General features: G+C 34.6%; 1 protein-coding gene across 3 annotated transcripts in view; it reads left to right on the forward strand.

The window, feature by feature from the left end:
- LOC129941323 (AN1-type zinc finger protein 6) overlaps window positions 1-25,603 on the forward strand; it is a 142,077-nt gene that overhangs the window by 108,243 nt on the left and 8,231 nt on the right. For 2 of the 3 annotated variants that reach the window (XM_056049921.1, XM_056049922.1), the window contains 4 exons: window positions 14,472-15,579; window positions 15,671-15,826; window positions 23,165-23,527; window positions 24,229-24,382. In XM_056049921.1, the coding sequence (XP_055905896.1) occupies window positions 15,481-15,579; window positions 15,671-15,826; window positions 23,165-23,527; window positions 24,229-24,382 (772 nt within the window). In that variant the 5' untranslated portion in view covers window positions 14,472-15,480. The remainder of the gene's footprint in view (window positions 1-14,471; window positions 15,580-15,670; window positions 15,827-23,164; window positions 23,528-24,228; window positions 24,383-25,603) is intronic. The other variant, XM_056049923.1, reaches the window with a different exon arrangement.

The following is a 25,603-nucleotide window of genomic DNA, read 5'->3' on the forward strand; positions in this document are numbered from 1 at the left end:
AATACTGACGTCACACTTCATGTCTTTGCAATAGCATTGCCAGCGGATGCCAGACAATGCCTTCATATTTATTTATTTATTTATTTTAGCTTTTTTTTGTCTCATGACGTCATTAGAGTAATTTTTTTTGTGTTCTCTTAATTTTTGTTGTACTCGTATCTTTCTTCCTCCTTCGTCGTCGTGTTTCTTATTTATATTTTCACACTCTGTTGAGTGCGCATTTCGTCACAAGTAAGCTTAACGTTTGACAAAATCTATTATATCACTCCCCAACCTTCCATCCAACCTCCACTTTTCATTTTTTTCTTCTTTTTCCTCTTTGCTCTCTTTTTGTCTGATATTGTTTTTTCTTTTTTCTTTTATTTCATTCATTATTCGCTCCTACGTCCTCCCACTTTGCTTGGGTATTTTATTTACTTCAACAATCTCTTTTTACTTTTTTTTTGTATTTCTTTCTTTCTTAAAGTTCTTGTCTTGAGATAATAAAAATAAGTTTCTACATGTTCACTAATTTTATGGGGGCAAAGAAAGAAAGAAAGAAATAAGTAAGAGAGCGTCAATAAATTTTAACAAAAAAGCTTTTAAATAAACTTCTAAGTAAATTGGAGAGGCATTTACTTTGCCTCTTGTGTAATATATGGTAGTACCTAACCATATTAAGGGAATGTATGGATTCGCGGAATAAAAAAGTATTGAACAAAAATTATAAAATATTGCAAATGAATTAATTGACTTTGCCAATAAAATTTAAATGTAACGAGGTGTGTCGCCGCCGCCGTCACGTCTCATGTCACCAAGTCTTGTGCAACATCATCCATCTTGATATTTTTCATACATATTATATGAGAAAAAAATCCGGCCCACCCGACCGAGTCTTTATTTACGCCCTCATAATAAATGTTCGACTCAAGCACATATTTTTGAAATCATTTTATAATGTGACTCATAATTTGTACAATCAAAAAGGAAATGTCGTGTTGCTCTATTTAAACGTCAAAATCCAATATCTTGGAGGTATTGAAAAGTGAACATCCAGTTTTTATAGAAGTTTGTATAAACCAAAATCCTCCTTCGAAATTCTTTGCATTTTATTCCTTATTTATCAAAAAGATCGTATGTCAAAATTGCGCCAGAGTAGATCTTTCCACCAAAGACATGAAAGTGATATCATTTTGTAAATCTGTTCATCCAATTTACTCCAATTCATTGATAAATGCACAAATTCGTATCGAGTTTAAACGTCAAATGCTAAGATGTCATTAAATGGCTGCGTTCAATCTGGTGTTGGATAGGGTATCTTGGAAAGGTGGATTTTTAGATACCTTGTTGAACGAGTTGAATTACTGTATTGAGATAGCTGTCAAAAAATAAAAACAATTTTCAGCTGTTCACAAAAAGCAAAAAAACATTTAAGCTTCGAAGTCAAAATTGTTGTTAGATAAAATGGAATGTATAATTCCACTGATTCGTTGGATTGGTCATCTACAAAACGAGAACAAAATAAGTCAATTTTGAAGTTTAAAAATAGATTATAATTACATTCTAAAATTCGGAGGCAAATAGCTTTTCATCGTCTATTATGTACAGAACATCCTCAAATACGAATTCAACTAACATTTTGTACCTTTTTGTATACCAACAAATACAAAAAGCTGAAATCAATTTTCAAGTTTCTTCAACCATGTGTTGAATCAGCTGTTCTGTCAGATACCTACATACCCCAGTAATTCTTGGATACCTTTGGATTTCTTTTTTGACACCTCAGCTGTTTTTGATCAGCTGTTATTGTACACGTAAAATACTAACAAAAAGGTATCCGGATACCCTATCTGTCTTAGATTGAACGCAGCCAATGACACATTTTAAACGTCAAAAAATATTGACATTTTTAATTTGGCAGAAAGCCGCTTCAATTGAACTAATTTTCTTGATCCTAATTCTTTTCATTTTGAAATATTTAACCATAGTAGACTCCTTAATTGAAAGTGTCCACTAGGGAAAAAATGACAGTTCAGATTCTAAAAAGATGAGGAATATTTGGCAAGTTTAAATTTCGGTGATCTCAGAGATTTCTGTCATTTCCACTTTTGCTATCAGAAAAGTGAGTAGAATTTTTGTGATTCAAATTAGGTCCGTTCGCTTACTTTCTGCACTAAAATTCGTAAAAAGTGATATTTTAAAGAGGAGGGAAAAATTCTCTCACAAAAAAGTAAGCGAACGGGAAAACAAAAAATTTTGCTCACAATTTCACTGTCAAAAAAAATATAAATTTTGAAACATCATCGTTTCATTTCGTGTTAGAATGTATTTAATTTTTTGTAAATGGATAAATTAAGACAACACGAACTTCAAGCAACATCATGCTGATTCATTTTTTTAAAATTAAAACCTGAAAATTGCAGTCTTGTTGCTGTTTTTTGGGAAAAGAATTTTTGATTTTATAAGATACAGCAAAAGCGAACAATTTATTTAATTTATTTGAAGTTCTATCAAATTTGACACTTTTCACAATAGACCAAAGAAATTTCTTGGGCTAAAATTCGTAGGTTGGGGAAATATTTTACTCTCTGGTGAGCGCTCTCTTTTGCGAAAAACTACGAAATTTTTGAGTACTCGGACAGCGTTCAGTTAAATTTCGTAATTCTCCGTAAAATTAGACTGTTTTAGGAAGGTAACCGAACGGACCTATTTTTAAGAATTTTTTGTCACAATTTAAAAAGGAAGAAAAAAAATACAAAACTAATTTGATAACTAAATCAGAACGAGTAATGAAATTTATTATCTTGCTCTTGCTTTAATTTGACTAAGCAAATCCCGTAGCACTCACTCATACAAATATTTAAACGTCAAACTTGACAGTTTTCACTTTCTGTATCCTAAGGTGTTTTCTTTTTAAGTTCATAGCACAGCACTTAATAGATCCTAAGCACTTCGAGTATGCCCTGAGCAGACTTATTCATGTAATTGGAAAACTGAACTTTACATAGTTTAAGAATGTACTAGCACAAACGTGAAGTCATCCAAGCTCAGCTTTTAACCTCATTAGCTCAGTAATTTTATTTACAACTCTTAGAGCGCGCTACGACCTAGCTTTGATTGAAAAAGCAACACCAACCAATTGTTCCTATATGTCTGCGCTAAAAAAAGGAAACACGATCTTTTTTGACAGTTCAGTTCACATCTAATTGTACGAAGTAATTTGGCAAGTTTATATTTCTAAGAATAATTTCTTTATTCTATTACAAAAAAATGCGAATAAAACTTTTGTGAATTGATTTCTAAAGTTTTTTCTATGGCATACTATAAATAAGTAAAGACATACAATAAACATTGGCGCTTATTCATAAAGAATTACTAAAGTTTGTATTTCTTGATCTTAAGTTTAAGGCTTGTTAATTAAATTAACACAGCTCTTATTCATAGTCAATTTTCCTGATGTGTTTAGTAAAACCCCAGCTCAAGGTTGTATTCTACTACAATTATACTTCAAATGACAGGACAGATACTGTTATATTCTCAAAATCGTTATTTTGTGCTGTCATTCCTTGAATTGGATATCGAAAAAAGCAAAAAAAAACTAACAACGTTTAATAATATTTTAGATGAAAATCAAGGAAAATAGTAAAACGCGAACGGCAGGAAAACTTATCGCAGTTAGACACAGAACTTTATAGCGAAAATTGCCAAAAAGAAAAGCTACATCAGCAAGTTTACATACAATTTATTTAATATGATTTATCTTTTCAACTTTTCAATTCACAAACAAAAATCAAATATGATATTTAGCTGTCATAGTAACTGCTTAAAAACAGCATTTCCTATGTTTATAGTTAAAACACAGGTTTAGCTATAAACTTAGGCTTAAATTTATTTATAAATAGCCTAAACTCTGGATTTGCTTAGTGACAGCTTAGCAAGAGTTTAGCAAACATCTATGAATATGCCCCATTATGTTGTTTAAAAGGTTTCAAATTAACAATTAACAGATTTCCAAATAAATAAGACATTCGTATGTGTTTAACTGATACCTAAGGTTTGTTCCTTTACTTTTAATGTTCATGAATTATGATCTCAAGTTCGGTCACTTTTTGTTTGTATTTGCACTTGACAGATCTTTGGACATATAAACAGAGCTAATAAACAGTCCTTATAACACAAAGTTAATTTCTTAAGACCTATTCACACGCCTTACTTTCTCCTAGTTACATATAAGCTCTACCAAGCATAATAAAATATATCGCATTTAAATGTTTTCTAATCTTTTAATGATTGTATGACAGCAGTCAGGTGAGTTTTATATGTTTCTATGGAAACAAACAAAATCAAGATAATTAACAAACTTCAAGTCTCCGCAACTGTACATATCTTGTCAGTTGTCAAGAAAACGCAGACAGCTCACATAACCTCCTAATGTCAATGACATAATATTGTTACGCTTAGTACATACATTTGCATATTATAATGTGTATCTTTTTGAAGGGCGATGTGTAAATAATTTTCAAATTCTTTTATTGATTTCCGCTCACAAATAATAATAAAATTAAAAAAAATAAAAACAACAAAAAAGTTGGGTATTTATTTTAAAATTAAAATCACATGAAAAGTCATGTGACCAATTCACTTGGCAACTATTTTTATAATACCCCCAATACAATAGTTTGGGTAAACAGGGCATTGAAAAAAATAAAATAAAATTATACTGCATATTTCTAGACATTGGTAAACATTTCAATTAAAAGCAGCTTTGCTCTGAATGCAAAAAGTTAATGATTATATATGTAGAATAAAAAAATAAAAAATAAATATCATGCACGTTCAGACTTCAGTATGAATTAGAATAGTAAAACAGGGAAAATCATTTGAAGATAAAATGAAATAAATAAATATAAAATAAAAAAACAAAACATCGTTTTAATTAGAACGAACAACATTCAGAATGTCAAGTACATGGCTAGGCCAGTCATGTGACGTATGTACATTTCTGAGGTTCAAATTGTTTTTTCTTTAATTTTTGTATTTTTATTCAGTTTTGATGAGATGAGATAAAGAAATTTATAGGAATTTATGCAGGCTTTTAATGGATATATTCTGAGAGGTAAAAATAATATGCATTTCAATAAGTTTAATTTGTATCTTTAATACTCGAATAATTATTAATCTAAACTAAGATAAACAAAAGTGTGACGTAAATCAGTGCCTTCGAAAAGAATTAACTTTCAAAATGAGATACCTTTTTATTATATTTAAAAATCAGAATATGATTATTTAAAAAAAAAATATTGATATCCAACAATTCTGGAATTTCAATCCCATGCTTAACAAGCAAGTTCAAAAATGTCAGTCTTATTAAAAAGATTTGTTTAAGCAAACAAAAATCAGTTTATTTTTATTTTAGTTCGGAGTTTGTGTAGCTATAATGATTCCTTGACTAAGTCAGGTTAAACATGGTTAAGGCTAAAATATAATATGTATATACAATTTGACATCGTTATCGAATTTTATCCACTTATACACATAAGAGGAAAGTGGAAACCACAATGGTGGGCCTCAGAGCTTGACTCGCTTACAAGTTCACAAGCCACAAGACTAGCCTCTCACTGAGACTCTTAAAAATAATCCCTAAGAATCTACAAAAAGGCTCTAAGGAAATCTAAGCGATCTTCTTGACGATCCTTCTGTAGCACGATAGAAGAAACTTCTGAAGCCTCTAGGTTACGGACAATTCTTTCAATTCTTCCAGCGATGCCAAGTAGTTTGAAAAATGCAGACGGCTCCTGGACAAATTCAGGTAATGAATCGCTAAACTTACTATTGGACACTTACTTTCCTGGTAGTTCTCTTACCGAAACTTGCAACAATTATATACGTTCAAGTTCAAATACAATATATCCACAAGGTCTGATCACAAGGGACATGAAACAATTAGCTCTCAACAGCTTCAAACCATTTAAATCTCCAGGACCAGATGAAATAATACTAGCCGAGCTACAACAGACTTCTGACATAATTGCACCAATCCTTGAAGCAATTTTTACCAACTGTCTTTGCCTGGTTCATGTTCTCTCGGCATTTAGAGAAGTTAAAGTTGGTTTTTTACCTAAAGCAGGTAAATGCTCGCAAGGCAATCCTAAAGATAAGTATAAGTCAATCATCATTCCTTCTTAAAAGCTTGGAAAGATTGATTGATCTCCATTTAAAGGCAAGTATCGATAGAAGACTTCTGTCTTCGTGTCAACATGGCTATTGTAAAGGTTAATCGGTGGAAACAGCGTAACACACTTTAGTACGCACCGTCGAATATTCCCTCCATCATAAAGAGTTCACTATGTTTGCTTTCCTTGACATCGAAGGTGCCTAACATCTTTAAATGTAGAGAGTACGCTTCGGGAGTTAATTCATTTAACTCAAGACTGGGCAACTCTTCTGGTAGACGGACACCGCAAGGCGGCGTTCTATCCTCTCTCCTCTGGAACCTGGTGGTGAATGAAATCTTAACTGGTCTGGATGCGGAGGGCTTCAGAGTGATAGCGTATGCGGAAGACGACGTTGCTATAGCAGTTTCAGGAAATCATCTTAACACCCTAAAAGAACTCTTACAAAATACCTTAGACAGACTAATCGGTGTGGACTGGGTGTTAACCCACACAAAACCTATTTCATCTTATTTTCTAGGAAATACAAAATTCCATTTGTCAATCTTCCCTATATTAAAGGAATCCAATTAAAATTCTCAGACGATGCTAAATACCTGGGTCTTGTTTAAGATAAAAAACTAAATTGGAAACGCAACGTACAGCAAAGAGTCAAAAAAGGTATTGGTAATAAATGGGGCTTATAACACAGAATCACGCATTGGCTATACACATCGGTAATCAGACCGATTTTAATGTACGGTGTGGCAGTATGGTGGACTGCTTTAGAGAAAGGTATAAACAGTGATAAATTAAATAAAGTCCAACGTTCAGCTTGCCTATGAATACGCGGATCGCTTCGCACGACCTAATCTGCGGAACTGGACACCTCACTCTACCTAACACCTCTTGACATATTTAGCAAACAAATAGCTGCAAGCTCTGCTATTCGTCCAAAGCTTTTTCGCAGTGGACTAACAACAGCATTGGCCACTCCGTAATTCTTAGGTATTTAGAATCAATTCCAAAGCACTTCCAAATCAATTCTACAGAAACTTCCAGATTTCTATACCTCCCAGATCTTTTTGGGAGTATAGGACATTCTTGGAGGATGAGTCAATCCATTTTTACACAGATGGGTCAAAAACAAAGGGTTGGTGGAGGTGTGTACTCTGAACGACTGAAATTAAGTCTCTCATTCCGCCTTCCCAATTCTTGTCTTGTCTTGTCCTGGCTTAAAGAAAACGTGATATCAACATCTGATATCCGTATTTACTCAGATAGCCAGGCCGCTATCCAATCTCTGGACTCTGTCTCTAGTCCCTAACTGTCGATCATCTCTAATGGAGATGGCACAACAGTTTAATACTCACCTTTGCTGGGTGCCGGGCGCTAGAGACATTTCAGGTAACTGTAAGGCAGATGAACTCGCCAGGAACGGTACAGTACAGCCCATCCTATCACGTTCTGCAAGTAAGTATTTGGAACAACATCACCACGTGTCAGGTCACAACATCTGGCATTAAAAACGTTCACTGGATGTGATCTTCGTTTCGTCAGTCCACATAACATTTCTCCACTTTATAACTCCTTCTGGTCCGGTCCAACTAAGATGTTCTTTTGCAAATTTTAAGTGAGATGCGATATTTTTTTTGTCTTAAAAGGGGCACTCTCCTTGCGATTCGCCCGTTCAAATTATTTTCGTCAAATCTCCTGCGAACTGTTTTGGAAGAAACTCCAAGCTTTTACTCAGCTCTAATGTCTTTTGAAGATTTAAAAGGGAATTTTTTTTGATACACGAATTGATGTCTCTATCTTCTCTGATGGTCGTTTTTCTTGGCTGGTCAAATTGTTTGTTTTTTCCTCGTTGGCTTAATTGCGTTTACAAGTAACTTGAGGGACCTACCAAACCAACTTTGTCAACTATTTGAAACCCACTGTTTTGACTGTTGTTTGGTCTCTGGTGTGTTGTGATGGATCCATGTTTCGTCCACTGTTACAAAACGGGGCAAAAACTCCTCCATATTGCGATTAAACAATGCCAAAACTTCGTGTGAAGTTGTTACAATTGCGTTTATGGTCTACTGTGATCAAACGCGGCAACCATCTTGCGGAAAACTTTCTCATGCCCAAGTGATCATTCAAAATACGGCTTCCACAATCTCTCGCCATCGATTGAAATCGATGGTGCAGAGTCGCCATAGTATTTATCAAGCTTAGCCTTGGTCTCGGTAATGTTTTTTTTCGCAAGAAATAATGCTTATTAATCACACGACATTAATTTTTTTTTCATTTTCTCCTGAAATTATTGAGTAGTCTGATAAAAATAGCTGTCAAACACAAACTAACTGACGCAGCAAGTTTAAGTTTTGACAGGAATCAACTGACAGATACCTGTTGACAGGAGCAGTGTTGCTGTTTCAGTAAAGAGGTCAGAAATTCAAAAAGTCACGGACTTATTGATCCGCTTTCGTATATGGGCTATGGGTTTTTCGCTTTTCAATATAGTCCCGGTGAATATTATACCAGGTACATTTCAAAATACTGATACCTTATCCCTGACCGTTGGCTTTAAGGCCTTTATACATCTTGAAATCAATCGATTAATCGCTTGCGGTATACTCGGCTGACTATGGATTCGAATAAGGCATGAAATGATTAAGCCATGGTTCACATTTCAAATCCAAACCCAACACAGAATCATCAATTCATTGTTGTTTTTAATGGACTCTCACTTTAAACAGATATTTATTGATGATATGTCCAACACGTCTTGCACTTCACAGAAATACAAATTTGGAGCTGACTTCCCCTCGTTTCAACTTGGCAAACCACTTCTCAACGGTTGAATTTCTTTGATTTAGAGTCCGTAGTGCAAAAATTAACAAACGAAGTTCGTTTTAATCCATTTTTGTTTTTAAATTAACAAGAGACTTCACTCAAAATGCTATTTCTCATAGACTAATAACCCGACAGCTGTTAAATGTATACACGAACTTTTGATGCTTATGGCAAAGTAAAACTCATTTGGATTTCATACTGGTAGCGCCATCTACATATGTGTAAGTCTTCGAACTTTTCAACCTCTGCATCTTTGAAATTCTATAATAAAATAAAAAACCTAATAACAAGCTTTCTGATATTGAAATATACCTACATAAGTTGGTTCAAGACTACCTTCAAAATTATTACTTCCACTATTCTTCGAAGGATATAGAAATGGTGCTACATTCTGCTGAATTTTGTTCTTAGTATATTAATATTTACATCCTTATTTTCTATGTTATATTCCCAATGGTGTCTGTATGTTTTCTTTCTTCGAACAAAAACCAATATTTCTTGAAAATTTGCAAGTAACTGGAAAAAATAAAAACCAAGTAATTCCATTGTTGAAACCTAAGTTGTGCAACATTCTACTCCGCTCCGCCCGAATGCGGCAACCACAACGAAAACGAATTTTTCTTCACATCGTCTTCACAAACTTCAATAATTCAGTCTTCTTCTCTTTAACCACACAAAACCTTTATACACATCACAAAATTGGTCTTGTAGCACTCCCTTTTGCTAAAAACATAAATAGTGGGTGCATATTTGGTGAATAACTTTTCTTCTTCCAAACACACCAAACTCAACAACACTCATTCTCTCCCTTTGTTGAAGGAGGGGAATTGGCATCCAAAATAAAATGCGCAGATAATTTTCCCCTTTTAAAGTCAAAAGTTTGGGGTCTTCTAAATTTGTTTGTAATTTATAAGTTGGAGAATTGTGTAAAAGTGGAGGGGAAAATTAATTCTGATGTTTGTTTTGTGCCTTTGGTTTTTAGAAGCAGCCATGTTTTTCTCAAGTTCTCTTTCGTTGCCAACAATTTATCACCGTTAGACTGCATTTAACCACAAAAGGGGAGAAGAGTAAAATGGAAGTTGCCAAGACAGCCTTGAGAAGAAGAGTACCCGAGCATTTTCTTCTTCATTTTTGTATCCAATTATATTGTGGATTGTGGTCCCTTTAGTGTTTGGTCATCATCGCTTGGTTTGGTTTCTTTCTACCAATTCAACGAACCATTGGAATTACTTCTCTTGCTCTTGCTCTTCTGATGCTCCTTTAAATTTCATTTCTATGACAATGCGAGTCAGTTCAAGACGCCGAAGACGACGATGACGGTGGTGAATGGAATGGTGTAGTGATGGTGGTGAGGTGAAGAGGTGATGGTGGCGGTGATCTCTGCTCCACCTTGGTTGTGGCGTGTAAACTGTATGGGTAGTGTTGATGATGGCGTTGGATAGGAATTTAAATTTAAGGTGAATGATGTGTTTTTTTTTTTTTTTTTATTCTTACAACTCCTTCATTCTCTTCCATTTACCGTTTTTCTTCTTTCCTCTCAGCTTTGGGGATTATGAATGTTTATTCTTCTTTAGTGAAATGTATACCTATACCTACCTACCTAGAGAAACCGCTTTATTGTTGCTGCTCACGTCGTCGTTGTCGTCGTCGTCGTAGTCGATGGCATCATCAATCCATTTTACTTGACAGCCCAGTCAGAGTTTCTTCTTCTCTACTCTACACTTCTATAGTCTACAGTCTACACTGAGCACTCAGCACTGGCACTGAATGTGGCAGCTACAGCTACCTACTTCATTTTATACACTCCCAGTCAGTCCCAACCCAATATGGTAACAAAGAAAGAAAATTCAATCCCAATTTATGCAGAAGAGAATATTCTGTTGTAAAAAAGGGGAACAAACAACAACAACGAGGACAACAGGAATAGCAAAAGCAACGTGTGTCGACTGTATATCATCCCAATGGAACATTGTATACAAGGTTCATTTCCTTTGTAAGGAACATGGCATCCTGTATTCTACGGACAATGTTCTGATGATAATGATGGTATCTGGTTCGTGCACAAACGAACAAAAAACAAAAAAATGATGGTGCAAAAAAAGACAATTTCTATGGAGCGTTAGCGTTGTTCTCGATCTCCTACCATATTGACAAGTTCCAGAGTACCTATACACTTAGCGCTCACGGTAAACCTAAGAATGTAGAAATAATAAGGATAAATACCTGAATACCTAAGCGAATCTATGCAAAATTAATTCAAGTACGTAATAACAAAATTAAAGCCAAATTTGCGGTAGAAAACCGAACCATTGAATTATCAATAACTCCCTGATTTCAGCTATAAAATAAATAAGTCCTATTTTGTTTTGAAAGTCCTTTAGAAAATCAAAATCTGTGAATTGGTCTAGGCCTTGACTAAATGACACTGTCCTTACCCTCTATCTTTATCTACAGGGTGTCTTAGCTGCGTGAGAAGTTGAGAAGATTGTTTTCTATTGGTTATAATGTCAAACTGTCCTTTAGTGCCAGAACAAAGCTTGAAATTGTGGCGGCTCATAAGGCAATCGCTTTATTTTACTTTGTTTAATATTTGAATTTAAGCTTATTCTTTGATTTCGTCAATGAGCTTCGTTGGTCCCTATTTCTTTCAATATAAGGAAGGAGCTGCCGTTGCGGCGACTGCTTTCAAGCGATGCAAACAAATATTTAGTTTCCAAAAATTAATCATCTAAACATGAACGACATTTTGTTTCTCGACTCTACTTTGGTTTTCTCTGGTTTTTGTGATTACTACTGATTATACTTTTTATTTAAGTATGTTTGATCATTAGTTTTAGCCTGGGAACGAGAGAGCTGATGTGGATAGGTACAACTCTGGACCAATCCCATTTAGACTCACTCTAACCTCATCCTGTGAACTAAAAAAGAACATTGGTAATGAGATACTTTAAAAAACCAATGAACAATGAGAAAGCTTTGAAGCCTGTGATATAGTCAGAAAATTATGGCCCAAATTCGACAAAAGTGGATCCCGTTCGATTATGCATCTTAACATAAAATCTCTATAATTGTTTGTGAGCATAATAACAGGGGTTACCATAAAAAAGTGCGCGTTAGCACCGCATTACCACTTCTTATGCCACTTGCCAACATCATGCCAAACTAGAAACAAATTCTTAGACAGACACTTCTTCAAAAATCTTGATGAATTGGTAGACATTTTAGAAACCCGCCTATTGGGTTTCATCAAAGCCTTAAAATGGGTAAAACAAGACAAACCAAAGAAATCAATGAACCTACAGTGATCTAAGTGTGGCGATATCCTCATCAATCGCCAGCCCATTTACCTATCCTTACCTTAGTTTATGTCGGCTATTGAGCAACTCTTTTAACATTGGAAGCCAAAATATGACGCCAAACGGCCACATTTCTTGTAAAAAGTAGTGTCAAATTAGAATCATCAAATGGACTATGTAACTCGTAGGAACAGAAAATAAATGCCATGGAATTTCTTACTTACTTAAGGTGGCGCTACAGTCTTGTGTGAACTAGGTCCTCACCCAACAAACTTCTCAATCTAGCTCGGTCATTAGCTAGATGTCTCTAGTTTCGCACTCCAAGTTGGGTGAGGTCACTTTCCATTTGTGCGCGCCACCTGATCCGCGGTCTTCCTCTACTGCGCTGTCCTGTGGGTGTGGATTCGAAGACTTTCCGTTCCGGAGCATTGGTTTCCATGCGCTCTACGTGACCCAGCCATCTTAGTCGTTCGACTTTTACCCTTCTGGCTAAGTCAACGTCGCTGTACAGCTCGTCGTTGCATCTTCTCCTCCACTCCAATTCGATGCATACGGGACCGTAGATCACACGAAGAACTTTTCTCTCGAACCAACCCAAGGTGCTTTCATCCGCTTTTCTCATAGTCCATGCTTCTGCACCGTATAGCAGGACGGGAATGATAAGGGCTTATATGGCGACACTTTGGCCCCTCGAAAGAGGACTTTTTGCCCTCATTAACCGTTAAACCCATTTTTGCCGCCTCTGCCTCAATACTCACAAAAGCCCCATTGACATCACGCTGAGTTATTCCGATTATGTCAATGTCATCAGCATATGTTAGTAATTGGACAGACTTTGGAAAGATAGTGCCTCTTGTGTTGACGTGTGAGCTCTGCACTATTCTTTCAAGCACGATGTTAAAAAAATCACATGACAGTGCTTCACCTTGTCTAAAACCTTTTTTGACATCGATAGGTTCTATTAAGTTGTTTTCAACCTTTATGGAGCAGCGTGAATTCTCCATGCACAAACAGACGGGGTTGGCAGGGATGCCAAAACTAGACATGGCTCTATACAACTCGTCACTGTAGAGTGTAGATGCTGTCATATGCGGCCTTGAAATCGATGAAAAGATTGTTGATGTCGATTTGGTGGTCTTGGGTTTGAATATTTAATCGACTGTGGACTTTTCTGGTCTAAAACCACACTGCTTTAGACGATTACATATTACGGCAGAGAAGATTTTATAGGCGATGTTAAGTAGACTGATTCCTCTATAGTTGGTGCAGTTTAGAGGGTCTACTTTTTCCAGGATCGGGCAAGCAATACTGAGGTTCCATTCATCGGGCATGCTTTCTTCCGACCATATCTTACAGATAAGTTGGTGCATGCTCCTAACCAACTTTTCTGCAGCTGCTTTAAAGAGCTCGGCATTAAAGCCATCCGCTGTTGCAGCTTTATTAGACTACAGCTTAGATATGGCAAACTTTACTTCGTCTAAGTCTAAGATTGTTGGCTTCCGTCGTCTATGTTGAATGGATCATCCTACCTGACAGCGGATTTCGATTCGTCGTCGCCGTTATGCAGTCTGCAGAAGTGGTCCTTCGATATCCTCAGCATTGACTGCGGTTCCACTATGATGTCCACTTTCGTCTTTGCTGCCTTCGGTTCTAGGTTTACTTACCTGTGAATTTCGTTTCACCTGTTCATAAAACTTTCGATCTTCATTCTTGCATGGAATTATCTACCTGATTATTATTCTAAAGTTCTAAAGCTCTTATAATAACATCCGATAGGAAAGTGGTTCCAATACTTCTAGTGGAAGATTTTCTCCTCCATCTATAGAACTTCGACTTTTGCTTTGAATTAACCTCTGTGATAGGTGCATTTTTATTCTGAAAAAAATGTAAACAAAGCTATTAGGTTCTTGTTTTTATGTAGATTCAGAGATAGGCGAAGCATAAAAGTACCTAAAATGTTTCTTAAAATCATTATATTACACCCAAGCAGTTTTCCACTTTTGTCTGCTCTTTATTTACCCACCGTTCAACATAATAAGGTGTTCATATTATTCCAGCCTAAGAAAAAACCCTTAGTCATCCAAATTTTAGTCGAATTTATGTTAACATCTAAGTAGTTTATCCTTTCGTATCTTTTTCAGAAACATAATCACCAATTAGACTCATTTCTATAACACTTTCTTTTTGTTTATTCTATTTCCAGATTGATTTCATCACCACAGAATTACACAGATAGTCCAGCAAAATTATATTTATTTTCTTCTTGCGTGGCACTGCATACCATTCACCACTCATCTACAGCATCTATCGATCAATACGCTTGATTCGACACAAGAAAAACTTATAAAAGAAGATTGCTTCAAAGGAGTATGCAGCAACAGCAACATCAGCAGCAGCAACCGAATCAGCATCAGACAGCGTGCTCTATATAAGAGCAACTCCACATATAATATTAAAAAATAAATATAAACAAAATTGAAAAGAAAGGCACAAAAGTTCATCTTGTGCGTCATCTTCTAAGACGCGCCTAAAGCTTTAAACAAAACAAAAAAATAGAAACCTAATCTTTCTGCAATAGTCAGTCGAAGATTCCAACTTATTGAGTTGTAGTCATCGTGTGATTTATTTTAATGAATGAGTACGTTTCCTGTGACGGATTGTTTCACAGAATAAAGCGTCAACCTAAAGGATTTTTGTGACATACAAAATCAAGAGCAAATCAAAAATCATATATCTAAATTAAAATATTTGGATTGATACATAAAAAGAAAAGAAAGAAGATTGTGATTTACATTTATTATTTCAATCGCATTCAAACAAAAATATTTAAGAAAGAAAAAACTATAAATTTTATTAGTATTGCTAATTTTCTGGGACCCTTACGTATTTCCTACAATTTTAAACAAAACAAAAAAAAATAGCTCTAATATTAAATTAAAACAAAAAAAAAAATAAGTCGTTTTGTCGCTGTGCGAAAACAACAAAAAGAAATATATAATATATTTTAGTAAATCTAATCGCTTGACTGTCTGCTTTAACATTTTTGAGTAGACAAAAAATATTAAATTTAAATTGATTTCTCTAAATCGATTCAAAAACAAAACAAAAAAGTCACTAAAATATAGAAAGAAAAAAGAAAAAAAAACAGAATTAATTAAACAAAACAACACCACCTCCTCAGCAACACATTAAAATATAATAAATAAATAAAAATGGAACGCGAATCAAATCCAATGCAACCCATGTGCCGCTCTGGATGCGGTTTCTATGGTAACCCAGCCACAGATGGACTCTGTTCCGTTTGCTATAAAGTAAGTTTTACTTTTATTTTAAAAAAAATATAAGTCTACAAATATTTATTAATATTTTTGTTTTGTTTATTCAAAAAAAACAAAAAAAAAGGATTCCTTAAGAAAAAAACAACAGCCACCAGTCAGCAGCACGCCTGTGTCAGTTCCAAGCCCACAACCGAGTCCCACATTTAGTCCAGCCATTACAGTCACCAACACAGCACAACCAACAGTACAGAGTTTACAGCAACACAATGAAATAAAAGAAGTAAGTTGTTATTTTGTTTGTTCAATCAATTTGATCGTTTTTTTTTTGTTTAATGAAAAAGTATTAGATATAATTTGTTGTTGTTTTTAAAAAACAAATATTGTTGTTCATCCTCTCGCTGTTCATTAAGAATTACATTCGAAAGTGATTACAAAATAAGCTCAATCATACGATTTCATCGCAATAGTAAATCTTTACGAATCCCGCAATATCATCACCATTCCCGTTTGTAATGCAAAATTTATTTAAGACTTTGCATCACAAACTTATTTGGTGATAGTTTTTAGTCAGGATTCGTAAAAGTCTGCAATGGAATTCGCGGATTAATGATGGAACCAAATATGCAGTAGAAATTACCAACTTAGTGGGTTATAAATTGTACGCATATCCAAGAGTAGCCTGTTAAAGAAGAGAATAATTGACATTTTATTATTCATTGTAACAAGGGCAAACGTTGCTGTTCTTAAAAGACAACATTGCGACTAAAAATCACAATTAAATATTTCCGCCTTCTAAATTAGCTCTCAAGAAGTTCGGGAATCATTAAGTTCTGCCAATGTTGTTGGAATGAACCAATCTCTTTTCCATTTATTACTATAACAACGTTGCTAGGTAAGAGTGGTAACGAAGTTACAAGTGACCACATCTAGGGTTCAGAGGCCTCGGGTCAATAAAGTAGCGGAGGCCCCCTCGCCTCAAATTATTTTTAAAATAAAATAAACCATTTTTTTTCACTCGAGTGAAACCAAGTAGATTGATTAAGTATTGAATAAAAACATATAAATATAAACGGAAAAAAGAATTATCTGAAATTAAATTTTGGGGTTAACGAACGGAACCTTTCGAGCTTTTTTCGCCGAAAAATCGTTGATGATTTCGTTGAAATCCAGTTCTCGGAGTAAATCGCTTTCAATGCTCAGGAGAAAAAGCTTCAATAGACGGTTTTGTACTATCGTGGTTCGAAGCCTATTTTTTATAATTTTCATTTTTGAAAATGAGCGCTCTCCAGTGCAATTTGTTACGATTAAAACCAAATGAATTATCAACGCAATTTCGAGGTTTGGGAATGTTGCTCTGAAATTTTGATTTTCGAGATCTTTATAGGTTGATAGTTGATCTATTCCATAGTTCTTTTCCTTTTCGTATGAGTCAATCAAAGACACAAATTGAACCAACTCATTGCCAAGACTACGCTCTAAATCATCCGGATACATTTTCACCAATGCCTCTGCTGCAGCGTGCAAGTTTTCAGCATCCATATTCTAGTTGTGATTTAGGAATCCAAATCTCGAACGTACAGCTTCATAGGCATGAAATCTTTCAGTTAGAGAAACGGATAGCTGGCCAATCACTGGGATGAAGGCTGATAATTTGTGATAGATTTGCGTCTTGTACTTTCCCGTAATCGAGTGGATTCAACCTAACATTTCTCGTTCTGGTGCGGCTGCTTCATTGTATTTATCAAAATCATTTCGTTTGAAATAATTTTAATGATTCTAGTGCACGATTCCGATTCAAGAATAATTTTCGGGTCTTGCAACATCTTGTTTAAAGCGTTGAATCGCTCCAAGAGACGAGACCACTCGTCTTCTGAACAAGGTGCGTTGCTTCATTCCTCAAGATGTCTTTTTGCTCTTTATTGAAGATATCCGAATAGCCGTTGACTAAGGCTTCCGTAGCTTCAGATCGGCAAGACAGTTTTGCTGAGATTTTTCCAGACTAAAAACTGGCAGCTTTTCCTCTCCGATAATTTCTCAATCAGAATTCGGTGTCGGTCTGTACTGGCTGTGAAAAACGTACAAATTCTGCACGAAATCAAAGAATTGAACAGTCGATTGACAAGAATTCCCAGCAAAAAAAATACATATCAAAGGAAAAGATGTTAACTAGTGTTTACTAGTTGGAATTTGAAACAAACATTTTCCGAAGTCTTTATTGTGGGGCCCTCTCGCAATCCGGCCCTGCCCAAATCATTCCGCCTATCAAATTTGCTGTTTTCTTATGAATTTCAGCTGTTGACGAAAGCTCATGCGAAAACCATTTGAGATGTTCTTACATTTTGTCCGATAGTTGATAAGGTCATCGTATAAAACTCACACCCGCAGTTATAACTTTAATAAAGCACACAAGTCAACCTTTCATTATATCTGCATTAAAATTACTTGATTTCTTATGGTTAGTTTTAATTATCTGTTTGAGTTGTTTTAGTAAAGGGTGGGTAAATTTTAAGGACCTATGTTTATTTTGAATTTATTATTTTCTTGTTTTTATTATGACAATATTTGTAAGATTTAATTATAAATAGAACAAAATATGGGCCAAATGGTAGTCGCAACTTTCGCGGTATGCCTCCATCCAATTGTCCAAGTTTTTGTTGACGCTGAGGCATAATTGGGGCTAATATGCCAAATTATCTCATTCTTTAGATCTTGAATTGTTGCTGGCTACTTTAGTTTAGTTCAGTTTATTCATCAAACAGAGATTACATTAATCATCTTACAGACTACTTTAAATTAAATTAATATTTAAACAAAACAAAAAATAAATGAATAAATACATTTCAATCAATATTTAGGAAATGCAACATAAGTTTATTTTTTAAGGTGACTCTATTAAAATGGAAATCAAAGTCTATTACATTAGAGACAGAATTGGTTTCTCTCACACAGCAAGTTATAGGTTCATTAACCCTATGGTAACTTACGTGGAATAGATCATAATCTCTAAGTTGACGAGAAGGAATATTTAACTCAATAGAAGGTATGGGTAGTTGATATGATACGACAGAATATCACGAATAAATAAAACAGAGAAGATTTTACGTCGATTTTCAAGTGACTCTAAACCGATAAGTTTGCATCTCGTAGCATATGAAGGAGTTTCAATATTCCATCCATCGTAGTACAACAAACCTAGTGAAATTCTTTTGGACTCTTTCAATTCCTAATGAATGAATTCTACAGTATGGGTTCCAAACCACACAACAATATTCTAAAATAGATCTTACGTCACACAAATAAGAGATTTAATAGCATAAGGGTCTGAAAAGTCTGTTGAATTTCTTTTAATAAAACCAAGCATGGAGTTAGCTTTGGCAGCAATATATTCAACATGTTTGATAAAATTGAGTTTGAGGTCAAAAACAACACCAAGATCTTTCTTTTCATTGACTTTTTTAAGAACACTACTTCCAATTTTATATTCGAAGAAAGAAGGACAGTTAGAACGATAGAATGAAAAACATTGACATTTTGAAACGTTTAAAGATAATTGATTTTTCTTGCACCATTCAATAAACATGTTAAAGTCATCTTGCAAGCGGGACAATCATCAGTTTGTTTTATGCATCTATAAAACTTAAAATCGTCAGCAAAGAAGTCTTAGAAAATTATGAAAAATATCTGGCATGTTATTAATAAAAATAAGAAAAAGTAAGGCTCCCAGGTGACTACCTTGTAGGAGTCCTGATGACACATGTACAGGATTAGAGAGAACATTACTAATGAAAACAAATTGAATGCGTCCCATAAGATAAGATTTCACCCATTGCAAAATATTTGACTTACACCTTTTCTTTCAAATAACCCTAAAGAAAGAAGTCCAAAAGAGTCAAATCACACGATCTTGTCGGCCAGTTTCGCCACCACGTGAGATAACACGGCAATTAAATTTGTCGAGTAAAAGATCCATTATGTTATCTTGTTGAAACCACATACAGTCCACATCCATATCTTCCAATTTGGGCCATAAAAAGTTCGTTATAATCTCAAGGTAGCGAACACCATTCACAATAACTGCCCAACCGGCCTCATTTTCAAAAAAAAAATGACCAATGTACAAACACTCACTCAGTGGGTGCATTGGTTTTTCCACAACCACTCTTGGATTGTTATTCTCTCAAATGTGGTTATTCTACTTAGTAACGAATCCACTGAGGTGAAAATATGCTTCGAAAATTGATCAACTACTGTTTCCATTCCTTGCCACCATTCTGACATTTGAAGACGTTTGATATGGTTTTGTCAATTGCACCTCGTAAGTCCTTATGTATAATGTGAGAGGTGCAATTGTTGGGCACGACGACAAGGTCAGCTGAACGGCTCTTCAGCCACACTATAGCGAACAAAATCAGTATTTTCTGCAGTAAGAGCTGTACAAGTATGCACTGGTGTTTTCACATCTTCTACAGACCCGGTTTGCTTAGAAAAATTTGAAATTCGTCCGATTATACGCACATTTACACGATTGAATTGATTCGAAGAAATCACGAAATTTGAACACCCATTTTCATAACTTGTCTGAATTACTTTAACTCATTGCTCATTTTGTATATTGCCATTGTTTAAATTGAATTAGTCTGAAATAAAGAAATGTCAAATGAAATGCAGGAAAAAACTTGACTTTAATGTGTGGTTCACATTCAACATCGGTACTTTAAATTTAACCACCCTTTACATACATATTTGTATGTTTTTTTTGAAACAATCTTATTCCGAGTTTGTTTTTATGCTTAACTTATTTTCTGCAGTAGAAAAACTGAGCACTATTAAATGTGAATACTTTGTATGGACTAGTTACTCAAACTGTTGTTACACATTATGAATATGTAAAGCATTGAATATATAAACCAAACAACTTATTCAAGGCCAAATAAACAAATTGTATCGCGTCATTAACTAAAAACAATAGACTGATATTCTATAGAGCGAATTTTATGTATGTTTTCCTTTGTTCATAATTTGTTGCTGTTGCAAAATTTTCAAATGTTTGTTACCAACCATGAAGTTTAAAACCTCAAGAAATAATATTAATGAAAAAGAACTACAACGAACTAATAAAATGTGCAATTATTCTTTCGACATCTTCCACTTCATTGTTTTATTTTAATGAAATACATTTGGATGAATTTCAATTTGTAGCACAATTCATAATAAATCTTTTTATGTATAACACTACATTCATAAGAATTAAACAACTTAAACTGCAAATGTTTTTTCTTGGAGTGAACAAAATTTGTTCATTGTGGCCCCTAATACTTTAGGAGCTAAATTGTAGCACCTGTGGCGTGGTGGTTATTGCGTTGGATTGTCACGCGAGAGGTCTTGCGTTCAATCCCTACCCGTACCAAAAATCAAATCCTCTAAGAGTAATTCTGGTCATGAAAAGTGCTTTCTCAAAAAAGCCTCTCGGGTTTGGCATATAAGCCACCAGACCCTGGTTCTCTAGGGACTGTTGCGACGGCTAATTTATTTATTTGTTAAATTGGCAAGGAATTGGAATACAAACATTGCAGAATCACCATAACCCCTCTATCCCTTTCATTTTTAGGATTGTTAATTGTTGTTAGGTAGTACCCGTGAACTGTCATGCGAGAGGTCTTGGGTTCGAGCCCCGCCTGTGCCACCTAAAGTTTTATTCACGAGTACTGCCTCCTATGAAGAATTCACAAATTCTCCAAGAGTAATTTTATTTTTTCATGAAAAATTGCTTTCTTAAATAAGCCGTTCGGATTCGGCATATAAACTGTAGGTCCCCTCCATCCCTGCAATTATTCACAGGAATGGTTAAGAGTTGTAAGTCACTAGGCCCTGGTTATCTACGGACTGTTGCGCCACCTAATTTATTTATTTATTTAATTGTTGTTAGGCTTTCGTTTTTATAAGTTGTCACGGCACAACCAGACTTATTTCAATTTGTATGGATCCTTCCTTCACAGTCCGTTGGTTTTTTCTCATTTTTGCTATTAAACTGCAACATCTAATCCACTTACTTGCTTCGCCTAAGACAGCGTCTTGAAATGTTTATATTCGGTTCAAAACCAATCTATAATAAGATCATTTAATTCAGACCTTGACAGGATTGTTCATTGGGGACTAAAGGATCGTGTAGAATTGAATGCGTCCAAAAAGGAATCCTGTGTATCACTTCATTTTCACTTCACGACTACATGCGCAATGTCACAAAAATTGCTGAAAGACGTTTGAGTTTCCTAAAGTGATTTAAAAAGTTTGTCTCGCCTTTGATCGACCTATTATATATACATCTTAAAAACGTCTAAAGCTAAAGTAGAACTCCAAGAGTCCCAGCTCTTTGCTGGTGCCCCAGTACTTTGGTATTGGTTAGTATTTAAAGAAGAGCGTTTAAAACAACAACATAACTCGCTTGAACACTGCCTTATGTCTCCTGTCGCACCATTCTTTGCTGTTATCTTAACAGATCATGCTCTGACAATGTTCAGAGATTTATTATTTTATAGCACTACACGATTGTGGAATGCCTTTCAACGCTGTCTTTACCGGTCATTGATATATTTTGGAATTCAATACCAATCATCATGGACAAGCCACCTTTTGAACCTTTTCTTCCTTTTTTAGTACTCGTATTGTGTCTTAGACATAAACAAGGTACTAAAAACTTTCGGAAAACTGAACAAAACTTAAAAAGTTTTAAGCTTTAAAATACCACTCTTTGGCTTTCACTAGCAAATAAAATTCTAAAGTAACAAAACAGCGGGGGTTTCTTCCGTTTTAAAAATGCATTCAGTAAAAACAAATATTGTTCTCAAAAATTCCTGAGTGAACTAGTGTCTTAGCCAACCAACTTCTCCATCTAGCTTGCTCAATGCTTTTAAAAAGTTCAACCACCGATAAGTCATTGAATCTTTCTCTTAGTCATTTCTCCACTACTCCTAGGTACCTATATTTATTGTTTAATTCCCGTTCGCACTTCCTTGTTAGAATAAGTTTAAACTTAAAGTAAGTAACTTCGGAACGAAAAACAATCGCCTTGAACTATACTTCCAAAAAAAATATTAGTTTGAAAAATGTATCAATAGGAAATAGTCAACATATTTTTAAAAAAATACAAACAAAATTAAATAATCTTGCTTCGAAAACTTGAATAAATTGGTTATTATTGCTGTTTTATTTACACTACCATGTTTGGATTAAAATATCTTAAAAACGATGGTGAAAAGAAAACAGAAAAACTTAAATTGATAAGATTGTCTAATGAAAATGATGCAATTCTGGAAGATTCCGACAACGAAGTGAACAAGAGTTCTGATCTACAACAAGTTGGCACTCTATTGGTCTCCTATCTGCAAATTGGTGTCCTGCAATTGCTTAGTTCATCAAACGCCAAAGCTGAGGGTGAAGAGTAGTAGATGAAACTCTTTTTTCTCTAGAGTTTAAAAGTAGTCTTAGTAATTTGGAATTAAAAACAAAATAAAAAAAAAAAAAAAAAAAACGATTTAACAAACATCAAAACAAAAAAGCAAATAGAAAAGCTGACAAATATAAAATTATCTAAAACGAAAATCTTTAAAATAAAATTAAGGCCGCCTGTGAGTCGTCAACATTCTCCCGATCATCGTCAACTTTATCACCAGCATTAGCATCAGCATCGTCGTCATCGGTGGAATCAGCGACATCATCATCAATTTCAACATCATCATCACAATCACCTTCGCCATCAGCAGTTACAGCGTCTACGATTCGAACAGGAGTGACAAGTTGTTCTTCGTCAGCGGGTAATATCCTCAATTGTTCAACCTCGACGTCCAACTCCTCCAATTCAAACTCTACAACAAATTGCTGTTCTACTTCCGTTTCCGCTTCGTATTATTCAACGTCATCGAATTTGATTTCGATACGAATTATGGACTCCAAGGAATCAAATAGTAGCTCAGCTAGAAAAAGGGTAAATTTTATATGCATACTTTTCTTTTCTTTTTAACAACTACCATATCTACTACTAGTAAACATTTTGTTGTCTTTTTTTCTCGTATGAAAAAGAAGATTAAACAAAATATTAGTGATCAAATAATTTGGCTTTTTATTCATCTCATTTGGCTTTTTAATTAGTTTGTTGGTTTAGCGCAAAGTTAAAACAAAACGTAAGAAGCATGAGCTCTTTGAATTGATGCGTGCCCGCCAGAAAACATACATAAATAGCAGCCCTAAAACTAGTGTGCGTTTAGTTTTAAGTCGCTTTTCTAAAAAGAAGAAGTTTTGTTTGTGGAGGCTACTCTAATGCATTTCAATTTGAAATTTTATTGGCAAATGTCCAAATTTATAATAAGCTAGCCAAGTCCAAGTTCTTCCCCTTTTATAAAAATGTCATCTCTAAAGTATACAATCGGCTTTGGCGGCGTCCGGCCGGCGGCGCGGCAGCCGCGGAAAGAAAAGAATTTAGTTTCCTCATTTTTCATTCTTGATGAAGAGAGAGGGGTTAGATGATGAACAACAACAAGAACAACAAACAATTTGTTTTTGTAGAACTTTGGTATTTTATGTACATAAGTGCAATTTTTGTATAGAAAAGAATTTTAAATAAGATTACATTGTGTTTGATTTTGAACTTATTTTGTTATAATTTGATTTTTCTTCTTGATATTTTAGAAAACAAATGAAGAAACAACAGTTAAAGACAGTGCAACAACGGCAGGTCCATCAACTTCCACAAACGACGATCAAGACGACAAGGAAGGTGATAAAGATGCAAAAAAGAAAAAGAATCGTTGTGCTGTCTGCCGCAAGAAGGTTGGATTAACAGGTGAGAAATATTTTGTTTTTATTTGTTTGTTATTTTATACTGTCTCAGTTTAAAAAAAAAATGTGATATCAAAAAGAATTCTCGATTTTTTGACATTAGTTTTGAGTTTTAGTCAATGGATTGTTATTAATCGGGTACTAGTTAATGTCTTCAAATTTAAAGACGAACTTTTTTATGATATGTGCAAGCTTCAATAGACATCTCTCTACATCTGTCAGATTATATTATAATATTTATAGAAAGCCACAAAACCAAAAAGTAATACAGTTGCTCAAAAAAGAAAGCGGACAGCTTAAATTTTCCACTTAAAACCGCAAATAAACAATCTTAAACAAACTTAAGGAAATAGGGTTTATATATTTTAAATATTTCTTATTTAAGGTTCATAGAATATAACAAACGAACGGTTTCTTAAAATCTAAGTTTAAAAAAAACACCAGCATATTTTACATCAAAAAAGAAATCGGACACTTTATGTATGAATAATATTTTGTAGATAGACCTTTGCTCTTTTTTACAGCATTAAACCTTTTTGGCATTTATTGGGAAAGTTTTACTAAAACAAGCTGGAATTTTGTCCCATTCACATTTTGAGGCCAGTTCTAGGTCCATTTTGCTTGAAATGGTGTAGTTTTTCAGCTGGGGTCGTTGTCTTGGTAAAAACTATATTCATCTCTGATTCCCAATTTTTGTGCACTCTGGTTTAGATTGTGTTTCAAAATCTGAATATACTTATATTGGTCCATAGTTACGTTTATAAACACAAAATTTCCTGGACCAGCAGCGGACATACAACCCCAAACCATAACTGCGCTTCCTCCATGTTTCACAGTTGGTCGCTCTTCATTTGGTTTTCTCCATACATATGTTTGTCCATCAGATCGGAATAAATTAAATTTACTCTCGTCTGAGAACAAAACACATTTCCAGAAAGAAAAAACTTTACTTTGATGGTGTAAGGCAAACTTTTTTGTCTTTATTCTGTTTTGCTGGATAATAAACGGCTTCTTCCGGGCGGCAACTCTTCCATGGAAATTGCTTTTTTGTAAAACTATTCTTACGGTTTCCGGATTGACATCCTTATTTGAATATTCTTTTACCTCAGCAGTTAACTTTGGTGTACTTATTAGAGGAAGATTCTGCACTTGCTTAGCAATCCAACGCTCATCGGCAACACTTAATTTTGTTGATCTTCTAGATTTTGAGGACTTTTCAACAGAA

Source organism: Eupeodes corollae, chromosome 1 (genome assembly GCF_945859685.1).
Source record: "Eupeodes corollae chromosome 1, idEupCoro1.1, whole genome shotgun sequence".
In the NCBI taxonomy this organism is placed as follows: Eukaryota; Metazoa; Arthropoda; class Insecta; order Diptera; family Syrphidae; genus Eupeodes; species Eupeodes corollae.